Below are 12,727 nucleotides of genomic sequence, written 5' to 3'. Positions count from 1 at the left end.
AAAAGTTATACGAAATTGCGATGGCGATGAAGCGATGATATATCCTTTGACAGTTGACAGTTGTCTAGTAGTAGTGATATCGAAATGAAAGTTTTGTAATAAATTTCAAAACAATAAAAAGGAAATTTTATAGCGAATCTATCAACTTTAGAAATATCAAGGCACTACTGACACTGAATTTAATTAATATGGCTAATTATCAAGAAATTGTACACTTAAATGTCGGTGGCACAAGGTAATTTTTAATAGATTGATCTTATTTTACTTTCGTTTCACTTTTCCTTGACTATTTATAAGATATGAATTCATAATAGATTTATTATTGTGGGTACTTTATAATATAAGAGACCGTAGTAAATATATTTGTTACTATTTCAGGTTTGCTACTTCTTGGCACACATTGACTTGGGTTCCAGATACATTTTTTACAGCTTTACTCAGTGGACGTATACCCACAGTGAGAGATGAGACAGGTGCTATTTTTATTGATAGAGACCCCAATTTATTTGGTCTTATTTTAAACTTTCTTCGCACCAGAGACATAGATCTGACCACTGTAAATATAAGAGCACTTCGACATGAATGTGATTACTTCGGTATAACTCCACTGAGTAGAAGATTGGCACTATGTGACGAGATGAATCATTCAGCATGTGGGGATGTATTGTTTTATGGATACCTACCTCCACCATGTAAGTTATCCAAGGAAAAAATAATATCTTTGTATCATTGAAAAGCATAAAAATTAAAATTTTAGATTATTCTTATTGGAACCCACAATTAGAAATATTAAACACTTTATAATAGAATTAATAAATTAAAATTAAACTTCAATTTTAATTTATTAATGAAGGATTTTATTCCTTTGTGTTAATCACAACAACATTTCTAATAATTAATTTTGGATTAAACTTTTTCAATCTTATTAAACAATTGACACATTTTGTTTTTAGTAAACCCACCCATTTCTGGTAATGGAAATAACAGAAATACTACAAACTGTTCAAGAAAGAACTCTACAGCCTCTACCACAGAGGTTGCCACAAATAGATCTCATTCCAGAAACTCATCCCTTGACCTTCGCACAATTGGTAGAATACCTTCACAAGATCAACTCAGGTTAGTACTTACGAAATTATCAAATTTTTATGTAAAAAAATGTAATCTAATGAGTCTTTGAATAAAACACCTAACAGAAAACTTATCCAGGTTCAACTGTATAATGTAATTTTAATGTTGGAACATAATTATGCAAGAGTGAGCAAATATCACATTTTGACATGTCCAAAGCTACTACAATTTTCAAATACTAATATGAATTTGTATGGCGAGTCGGTAGCACTGAATTTGTCAAATTTTATATTGTACTACTAACTTATCAGTCATTTTAGTGCAATATTCTTTGCCTTTTCAGCCGTTGTGGTAGAGGGCACTCTAGGGCAGCTTCTCTCGGCAACACTGAAAGCCATAAAGGTCTGCGTCCACCTGAAAGTATGCCTGATATCAATTCCTTCTTATATCTTGTACATTACAGTATTTAAATCCAAATATCTTGTTTTCTTTTTAGTGAATACTTGGGCAGACAGTATGAAAGTACAAATTATCAAGGCACATCACAACTGGATCGCTGTTGCATATACACATTTTGTTACTGGATACAGGTAATAAAAATACTATTTTTATATAATCTGATTTATTAATTAAAAAATTTATCTCTAAAACTGTTGAATAGAGAACCCTATAAGGCTAAAATGTAGAACCTAGATGAAATAACAAATAATTAAATAGAGAGTAGAATGCTGCATGCCTATGTTTATTAGTATATTGAAATTTTCATTATATTAACTTCAACTGGAATAACTTAAGTTTGGTATTAATAATGACATAGGCAAAGTCCTTTTTTTGTTAAATTCTTTGAAATAATAGAGATATTATTGTGAAATTTCCTATTGTTATCTTATTGAGTCATTGTAGGACAAAATATTTACTATACAGGATGTTCTATTGTTCATCATATACAATAATAAGCCCAGTTATGACTATTTCTTGATAAAACATTGTTTACTTCTAGATTAACTGACTCATGTGGTTGGTATGTGGTATTCCAATCGCCCGTACAAGATTCGGTGATAGAACGTATAGCGTTGAATGCTAAAACTGGAGGTGGTGCTACGTCAAGTGGTAGTAATACATCTGGTACTGATGTTATGTTGGGTATAGCGAGCGGTTCACTTGTGCGGTTGTGGGCCTTCTCAACCCATACAGAGCCAGTCAGACGGACATTAGTAGGTAAGTCAATATTAATAGTTGTTGTTATTCTAAGTAGTAATAAGATTAAAAGGGTATTACTTTTATTATTATGAATTATGACGTAAGATTTTGTAAAGTACAGTACGGTTTACTAGCGGTGTTCCATTTCCGTTCCATTCTTGAAATGTTAAAGTCAGGTAAATTACTTTTTTTTTTTCATTTAACATTGCTGCAATTCTCTGTAACAATAGTGACTGTACCTAAATGTTTCTCTCACAGGATTTACAAAAAAATAGCTCATTTATATTTTCTCTTAATGATTTCATTACTCTATGTTTTACATCTTGTATTCTATTCCAGGTACATTTAACCTCGGTGTCCGTGTGGAGCACCTGTTATTCGTAGGGCCGCAGCTGGTCGCGCTGAGCGGCGCCGGCAGCCGCAGCAAGGCGGGCGTGTGGCACACCAGCACTCAGCACTGGCAGACACAGGACGTGGCACACCTCACCACACACGACACCGCCGGCTCCTTCCTCTTACTGGGCACTGCTACCGGCGCTATTAATTATATTGGTAACTACGAACAGATATAGAATACTAACACATAGAGTCGTATAATGTTTACTTAAACTGTCGATTAGTGTAGATTTTTCAGTTACAGTATAGCAGATATAATGGCCGTTGTTCAGAGATACATTCATAGATTCATCAGATATTTACTACCGGCTTTTGCCCGCGGCTTCATCCGCGAGAAATTAAAAAAAAACAGTAAATATAACCTATGTTATTCAGTGATTTTGTTGTTATCTAATGGCAAAAGAATTTGTGAAATCTGTCAAGTATTTTTTGAGTTTATTCGTTACATATAAAAATATAAATCTTTCTTCTATATTATCTAGTATATAAAATTCTCGTGTCACAGTTTTCGTTTCCGTACTCCTCCGAAACGGCTTGATTCAGTAGGTCTGAGAATCGGCCAACATCTATTTTTCATAACCCCCCCCCCATTTTTTTTTTAACTGCGCGCGGACGGAGTCGCGGGCGACAGCTAGTATTATTATAAATATAGATAGGTATTTAATTGTTGGCTATCAATTATCAGTTTGTGATTTTAATATTTGAGTTTTATTAAATTTATTTTCAGACATGCAAAAGTTTCCGTTGCGTATGAAAGACAATGATCTACTGGTGACACAATTGTACAAGGATCCAAATCAAGAACCAATCACAGCAATATCCGTCTATCTCACACCGAAAACGAGTAAGTGAATCAAATTTCCATTTATGTTTATTTAACTAGCAATTATTTCCTTCTTAAGTAATAGTAAAATGTCTACTTTAAATAATATTACTTTTAATTTTTTCAGATCCAGGTATTTATATTATACTGATTTTCATCATAAAGTTACATTTTCATTTAATACTATTTTACTTTGTCTCTCTCTCTCCCCTCCCTCTTTCTCTCTCTCCCTCTCCCTCCCTCTTTCTCCCTCTTTTCTTTCTCTTTATCTATCTCGCTCTCCCCTTCTATCTCTCTCAAATAAACTATTTTTTATAGATTTACTCATTTATTTAGTTTACAAGTCACGATTATAAATTTAGTTGTTTAATTTATTCGCTTATACATATAATATTATGTTGTTTATTTAGATCTGTGCGGCAACTGGATAGAGATAGCGTACGGCACACGGTACGGCTCGGTGCGTGTCATCGTGCAGCATCCCGAGACTGTTGGCCATGGACCACAACTATTCCAGACCTTCACCGTGCATCAGAGCCCGATTACCAAGGTAAATATTTAACACGAAGAGTATCAAATCTCTTCGCGAGTTCACTTTCACATTTGTTTACTTCCTTCTTTCGTAAATCATTTACTTCCATCTTTGTAAAAACAATATGGCGACGTAAAGTCAGTATTACTGTGGGTTTTAACTTTCTTTTTTTATAAGATAAGGGGGCAAACGAGCAGGGGGAACAAAGAGCGAACAAAGCCTATTAACACATATTGACGTCTCTTTTTTTTTTTTTCATATGAATTTTAAGGGATGACAATACATGGAAATATTAGCAAACGTTCTGCTAGTCGCTTAGTAAAAAAGATTGTTTATTATTTCATCTAAACTAATATTATAAAGTTAAAAGATTTGCTCGTTTGTTTGTATTAAATAGATTTCAAAACTACTGAACCGATTGAAAAATTCCTTCACTGTTGGGAAGTTACACTATCTCCAACTGTCATATTCTATTACTAGATTTTTTTAATTAAACGGAGGAAGTGGCGGGCAAATGCTAGTCAAAATATATTTTGTTACCAGGTATCATTATCGGAGAACTATTTAGTGTCAGTGTGCAGTGAATACAACCACGTGAGGTCGTGGCGAGTGACTCGTTTCCGCGGCATGATCTCCACACAGCCCGGCACCACGCCAAAGGCCGCATTCAAAGTGCTCGCACTTGAAGCACCTACAGCACAGCCGCATAATGACTGTGGTCAGTTTATAATCTTACTAATTCATTTCATGATTTTAATTGCGTTTAAAATCTTACTAATGGATGGATGGATGGATGTTTGAATTTATCTCCGGAACGGTTCAACGGATCTTGATGAAATTTGGCACAGATGTAGAATAGAACATAGTCTGAAAGAACACATAGGCTACTTATTAAGTTTTTTTTTAATTCTGTAGCTAGTGATGTAATATTTATGTGATGTAATTTTAGGTCCTTACGGTGAACAAGATGAAGAACAAATATTCATACAAAAAGTGGTGCCAGATACCGACACTTTGTATGTACGATTGGCTTCTAACGGCAAAAGGTAACCATTATTCCTAAATTTACGTATCTTAACAAAAGGTTTAATAAATATAAATATCGTTTAAAAGGTTTTGACGTTGATTTAGCACTGACTATATTATTTAAATGTGTGTTATGTCAGAGTGTGTACCATCCGTTCTGTGGATGGGTCAGCGGTGTCATGCTTCACTGTGGCGGAGTGCGAGGGCGCGCTGCGACCGCGCCGGCTGCTGCTCTGCGGACATCGCTCCGGCGCAGCTCAGCTGTGGGATCTCACCGCGCCTACAGACCGCGCGGCCCGCGTAGGCCCGCCCGCCGCGCCTAACAGCGGTCAGTACATCCAACCTAAGAAAAAATGACACAGATAATTAAATATTTTAACATAAAAATTATTTCCTTATATACCATTTCTTGAACTCAAATGTTTAGATTAAAAATAAATAAAATTTTACCGACTCTATGTATTTCGATTGGAGGGTGATGACGTCACAGCGTGGGTTGATGCGCATATATATTTGAAACGTATTTCCAACGACTGTCATGATAAATCAAAAGGAATAAGTCGTTTCTTTTCTAAGTCATACTATATCAAATACATAAGTAAAGATTATTTAGCAGGCGAGGGGGAGGAGTCTCCGGTGGGGGAGGGCGGTCCGTCCCCCGACGAGTTAGTACGTCTGCTGTCAGCGTGTGACCTTGACGCTGCGCCTGCGCCGCTACCGCACTCGCCCAGCCGTCCGCTGCAGCCATGAAGTCGCGCCCACACGCTCTGCGACACAATACGCAGGTTGTACTCCTACATTGTACACTGACATATACACTGCTCTTTAACTCACACTGGAGTTATAATGGAAACGCGCGCAAGTGGCCAACAGAATTCGCCGTAATAGCGAAATGACCACTGCCCATAGACATACACAATTACAGATGCGTTACAATCGACGGAGATTCTTATGCGGCCACTCTTCCGTCAAATCCACTTCTCCATCATATAAGAAAAGAGTGGGTAGGGGAAGAGGACTAAAATTACCCTTCGACATACAAAACTGTTACTACTCAGTAATGATATGCTACGACATAATTGACCAAATTGATATTGTCAAGTGAATCTGAAAAATTGTCAACTTAAACGTGAAAAAGTAACTACGATCTTGTTTGATTGAAATACAGTTCAAGTAACTAAATGTGTAATTAGTATATTTGCACTGTATTGGTATTGAAAAAGAATTTAAAATGATGTATTTATACAGACGAGAGAGAGGAATTAAATCGATAATTTTTTACATTGATTGTATATAGCTCTTTTTATATTAATATTTTATTTACATCTTTATATTCGGTGCGTTCTATGATTTTTTTTTTTAATTTATCAAGATATATGTTATACTGCTATTATGATGTTATAAAATCACATATCTTTCAAAATTATTTTACATTAAATTAATGTCATCAAATTCACATTAAATTTGTGTTTGAATAAGGTACAAATTAAGGGCAATTGTGTGCCTAAATTTTATAACATGATATGGCCTTTGTTTGTGTTGTTGCTTACGAGAAGCAAACATCTTATACCACAGTATATAAAAGTCAGCAATATCAAGTCACAAAGTTGTTATTATCCAAGCTATACAATTACATACTGGTTTGTAAGGATGCAAAGTTTGACTCTTTCTTGTCCCATAAATGGCATTAAAAAAATTAGAAGTGCTAACGAAGCCTACTGTAGTATGAAATGAGTATAAATAATGTCTTGACTTGCGTTTATATTTGAATGACTGCTGCATCTAAAATCGAATTTACAAATGAAGTATTGTATGTTAAATTATTTAAATTAACTTGGTAATGTGATGAATTGATTTTAAAACTAGTTAGTAAATTACATTTTGAGGTAATTCATCTACTTTAAAATATTATGATATTAACTTTGATGTTATTAACGTCTCATTTTGTGATAATTATTTAGGTTACACTTTTAAAAGGTAACTGTATTATTTATATTTTTACTACACGTGCGCAATGACAATATACATTTGAAAAATTGATTCCAAGAAAAAAATATATATATACAACTGTATTCAGTACAAACAATAAAATAGATTTATTTACTAGGTTTACACTCAAGTTCGCTCGCATGGTCGTGTTACTGAAATAAACTGAAACTTTTTTTATATGTTTGATCAAACTAAAAATCTAATGTTTTGACTTTCTAATAACGTTCATTTATTATGATTCGTTTTGCCACTTGTCCGTTGCCATTCGTTTTTCCACTATTCCTTTGAAGTTTCACTTCTACTTTATGTTTCAGCACACATTTTGTTCATTTTGTTTATTTATAAGTTTGAAATTGATATTGTACCTTGTACTGTATGACCAGGATGCGACTAAGTTTACCGTACATCGCTTGACGAAGCAATATGACGTCATTATTAATGTGTAATGTTATTGCGCACAAGTAGTCAATAGCTTGTTAAATAACATGTACGGCGGGACTTTTCACCGTATTACTTATGTACGTATTTAAAAAAAAAATCGAATATTAAATGTTTTTCAAATCATTTCCTTTTTATTCGTAAAAAATATTTTTTATAATGACAATTAGATTATATACTATGTCTAGTGATGCAACGGAAGTGTCTTACCGGAACCAGAAACGGAAACAGATGTCAAAAATAAATTTTAGCAGAAACGGAAACGGAAACGGAAGCGGAAACAGAAGTGTAAATAATAAAAAAAAAACATATTTACAAAATTTTTTTTTGGTAAGAACAGTTTGTATTCGTTTTTAATTTATTAAGACATTGGATATCGGTGTCCTTTAGCCTTCAATATATGTATTTTTACTGTGCTGCAATAAGTTAAAATACGTTTTTTTTTAATTTATTTTCATTATATATAATTAAACAAAATTACACTATTTACAAATTAATGTTCGCCAAACCACTCGTGTTGATAAACGACAAATATATTTATTTATTAATACATTCACTGCTGACCACTCGGATCCGAGTGGGCAGAGCTATTAGTAGCGGCGCCTCCCCCTCGGATCGAGCGAGGGGCCCGTTCACTTTGTAGTAGCCAGTAAGCCGCCGGCGTTTGAAGCGAGTCCATGTTGCTTTGTGTGGCCACTCTGGCAATATAGTCAACTAACGAAAAAGAGTATTAGTTTAATTCTTACAGTGTTGTAGTGATTAGTACCACGTTCGTACGGAGGCAAACACACAAAATCTTGTAACATATTAGTAAACAGAAATGCAATCGTGGAACAAATATCTACATATTAGTGAACTAAACCATTGCCATCCCTAGCGCTCAAAATGATGATCCCTAGCGCTCAAAATGATGATCCCTACGCTCAAATACAAAAAACATTAATTTATCTATATGTTCAAACACTCCCAGATATACTAAATAAAAATTTACCATAAAAAGTTTTGGCTCCCAGCTGTTACCTTTTTTTATTTTGTAAACAGTGAATGTGTTAAGTATCAAAAACACCAAATCTAGATAAGAAAAAGATATAATTATTAGGCACTTGACTTTCAATCTGCAGGGCCTGGGTTCGAATCCCGCTATGTACCAATGTTTCTTTCGATTTAGATATTTACATTTATCCGACGTTCCTACCTTGAAGGAAAACATAGTGATGCTGCCTGCACATATCTGAGAAAAAATTTAATGATATGTGTGAAGTCAACCCGCTCTGGGCCAGCGTGGTTGACTATGGCCTAGTCACCCCTAATTTGGGGAAGGCTCCGAGCCCCTCAGTGGGGATGTATAATGAGCTGATGATAATAATGATGATGACATATTACATGGTTATCTCTTATTCAAAAGTACATTTAATAACTCGTAAGTATGAAATAGTCACATTTTGCCAGTTGTCAAATATTATATGGACAACAACTAGACAGTTTACTCCAGCAAGAGAAACTGATTGTTTCAAACAGCAGCAGAAAATATTACGCGCTTAAATTCACGAAAAAGTACGTAAACAAACAAATGCGACAAGTGCCGAAAGGCCGTGCACGGACTGCCCGTCTCGCGCCGCGCATTTGGATCTCTCAGCCGTCGTAAAGTTCCGTTTTATCTCCGTTATAAAAGTTGCGGAAACAGAAGCAGAAACGGATGTTGAAAAGCACGCGGAACTTCCGCACTTGCGGAAACGGAAACAGACATCCGTTGCATCACTAACTATGTCAGTTTGTAGTTTTGTAGCAATATTCTAAATTAAATGTAATTTTATGAGATAACAATATAAATATTTAATATTAATTAGTATTGTTATTGTAAAAAAAATATCAAAAGGTATGTTACTATCGCTTTCGTATAGAGCAGTGTTTCCCAAAGTGGGCGATAACGCCCCCTTGGAGGCGTTTGAAACCTAGAAAGGGGCGATAAGAGGCCCAAAAAATGGGGGGCATTGAAATTAATTAAAGCAATGAAATTGTGGTTTTTAAGTTTTAGGGCTGAATAAAAATTAGGGGCGCTCTGAAATATAATTGATTTTCAAAGGGGGCGGTGAAAGAAATAAGTTTGACAATCACTGGTATAGAGTAAAGACTGAACGTTTATTTTCTCATTTTGATATTTTATTATATAGACTACTTTTAAAAGTGTCCGACTAGGAAACATTCATCTTTGTATGTTCAGAAAATGTAAATGTGTTTTCATCGCCGAAGCACTAATTTGAAAACATATAACATATCTCTGTTTTCTCAAAGTAAATGGAAAAGATAATATGTTTTTGCACAGGTCTTGCGGCATTGAACTCTCGTATAAAATTCATGTCGTGAGAACTTTTTTTACACAGCTATATTTTTCATAATTGTACCCCTACACAGTAACATGAGTAGCAAAGCGACGTGTGACGTATCTATATTGCTTTCGTTAGTCTATTCATGATTTAATTGGGTTCAATTACGCTGTTACATCGTATTTAGGTGTCATGTTATTGCTATCGGGTTCTATATTTCATTAGAGTGCGAAGGCAGAAGTTTAGTTTTTTTTTTGTAGAATAACTGTCTGCAAGCTCAAGAGTGGAAGTAAATCTTATATTCTCATAGATTTTATTTTTGAAAATTAAAAGTTTTACTCTTTTAAGGATAATGTAAGTAGCGTTTGTATAAAAATATCTTAGATTTATGAGATGTTTATGTATTTTTTTTTGTTATTACAATTGATGTTGACATCTGATCACTCTGATACAATTTTACTATAGTAAATATATATTTAAATGTTGACTTTTATTTAAAACATTCCTTACCTATAATGACTTATACAACACCACTGATGTATAATATTTTGTCTATTTTTTACTTACCTTTAGATGAATTCCCCGCGTTATACCTACAAATATATATTTTACTAGCTGTCGCCCGCGACTCCGACCGCGCACAGTTAAAAATGGGGGGGGGGGGTTATGAAAAATAGATGTTGGCCGATTTTCAGACCTACTGAATATGCTCACAAAATTTCATATGAATCGGTCAAGCCGTTTCGGAGGAGTTCAAGTTCGAACCCCGTGACACGAGAATTTTATATAATAGATAGATTAAAGAAAAAAAAACTTGATTTGAAGACTTTATTAGGTTACCGTTTATGTTTCTTATAATTAACATCCATAAATACAATAACAGTATATAATCTGTATAAATTTGTATTAGAAAAAAATTGTTTCAAATATAGATAATAAACGAAATGTTTTTGAATTCCTCGAAAATTTACTATCCATTTTTAAACTATGTTGTATAAAGAATTTTTTTTTTAATTAGTAAACTTTATTATACAGAATTTATACTGTCATCAGTATTAACACATTCAGTGCCACCGCTTTGCTAGTTTAGGTAAATACGAGTAAATCGTAGCGGCATGACACGTGTTAAATAGTAAAATTAGTTAATAGCTACTAAGTAGCAAACATCTAAAGGTGGGTATAGACTAGAGCATTTACTTGTAACAAAACAACGAGCCGCTCTATATGTTGTTGTGTATCACCCTTTCACGAACCAGACGTGCTTTGGAAACTATGCTTTTTACCTGTATCATATCATTCGTTAAAACGTTACATTACATAGAAATGCTCTAGTGTATATTCACCTTAATACATCAATAAATATATCAATTACATTATTTCGAAGGTAGAATATTTTTATTGACTTTAATACTGTTCCGTTTTTTTTTTTAACAAAATACACGAATACGTGAATGTAAACTTTGGCAACAATCCCTGAAAGATAGTTTTAGGAAAAGGTTTTTTTTTACATTTTTTTAATAGATACATCTAAAATACTATTTATGTGTAATTAATTAATTACGAAACAAAAAATGTAAGAAAGTTTTCATATAAATTTTACAATTTCGTAACCTACAATATTGCAAAATAAACAAACCACATTAGACGAGAAATTGTGTCTTTTTAAACCAATTGATACCAACCATAGTTTGAGGATATATTTTTTTATATTTATCAAGCAAATTATGAATTTATAAGGTTGATTTAAAAATGGTTTAATTCTCTATCTGTTACACATAAATCATCAAGCATTATGAAAACATAACATAAAGTATTTATCATGTGTATGTCAGTCAGAAATAATATATTAATTTGTCATAATATGACGAACATTCAGTTATATCATACTATCATATGTTGATTTTAAATCATTCGTAACGTAATAATATCATTATATATCAATTAATATTAAACTAAGCAGACAACGTAAAGAAAATTATACTCAAGACTAGAGTCACTGAGACAGGAATATTCTTACCAATTTTTAAACTTGTCAACCAGAAACATGCAAACACATAATCCATTCAGTTAATATCATAATAATTTTTAATACTGTATGTATTCTGAGTATTAAAATTTATAGAATGAATTTTTATAATGGACGTTTATGTAATTGCATTAATAAGAATAACTTGTAAATTACATTTTAATTTCGAAATGTTAAAATATGGCACGGTTGTATTCATATCTTATTTTATTTAATATTAATTTATTTTCAAAACGATTCGAAACACGTTCATAACCTTAAGTTTTCACTGCTGAAACACTTCGAAATATATTTCAAATATTTCTCTTGAAAAAAAATAGAGACATCAAACATCAATATGTTAAATGTATCCTACACATATCGGCGATGAAATTCAAAGACATATATAAAGTCAAGTAACCCTCCTTCGGCCAATGTTGACTATGGCCAAGTCACCCCTAACTTGAAGTAGTCTCAGAGTCCCTCTGTTGGAAATTATGAGCATTCTTTCTCATTGTTCCGATCGACCCAATGGAATTTTTTCCCAAAAGGAAACACCCGTATAAGCTGATACATGTTTCAGCAATGAAATTAAACATTTACGTTAACACTCCAAACAAACTTTAAAAACTCACAATTAATGATATAAAATCACATTAACAACCGAAAAATATCAACTAAAAACAACTTATGAATTGACTAGTGTGCTACTATGATTACATACCCATTCATAAACCCTGTCATATCTTATGAAAAAAACCCCAACATAACAGATCCGAAAACACTTCTGCCTTTGTCAAGACATTCGAATAGTGATTTGATCGGATATTAGTATCAACAAAATGTATACAACTATTTGTGCTCCTACTAGAGTGATATCAAATGTGACTCACTACCGCACTCTCATAAAATGGTCACTTAAG

General features: G+C 33.4%; 1 protein-coding gene across 3 annotated transcripts; it reads left to right on the top strand.

Moving 5' to 3' along the window:
- The first annotated feature begins 61 nt into the window (after nt 1-61).
- LOC106721511 (BTB/POZ domain-containing protein KCTD3) lies at nt 62-5,923 on the top strand. Of its 3 annotated transcripts, none has more exons than XM_045681826.1 (13): nt 62-235; nt 379-692; nt 954-1,119; nt 1,415-1,473; nt 1,568-1,661; nt 2,072-2,289; nt 2,611-2,823; nt 3,395-3,511; nt 3,901-4,040; nt 4,566-4,740; nt 4,972-5,068; nt 5,189-5,376; nt 5,662-5,923. In XM_045681826.1, exons 1-13 carry the CDS (start codon nt 189-191, stop codon nt 5,796-5,798), a joined length of 1,965 nt encoding a protein of 654 aa, XP_045537782.1. In that variant the 5' UTR covers nt 62-188; the 3' UTR covers nt 5,799-5,923. The 3 variants fall into 3 exon arrangements, with proteins under 3 accessions (XP_045537782.1, XP_014371943.2, XP_045537781.1); XM_014516457.2 differs by having other exon boundaries at nt 1,415-1,491; nt 5,665-5,923; XM_045681825.1 differs by having other exon boundaries at nt 1,415-1,491.
- The last annotated feature ends 6,804 nt before the right edge of the window (nt 5,924-12,727 follow it).

Source organism: Papilio machaon, chromosome 17, assembly GCF_912999745.1.
Source record: "Papilio machaon chromosome 17, ilPapMach1.1, whole genome shotgun sequence".
Classification (NCBI taxonomy): domain Eukaryota; kingdom Metazoa; phylum Arthropoda; class Insecta; order Lepidoptera; family Papilionidae; genus Papilio; species Papilio machaon.
The sequence above is the reverse complement of the archived record's forward strand: the minus strand, read 5'-3'. Positions and strand labels throughout refer to the sequence as shown.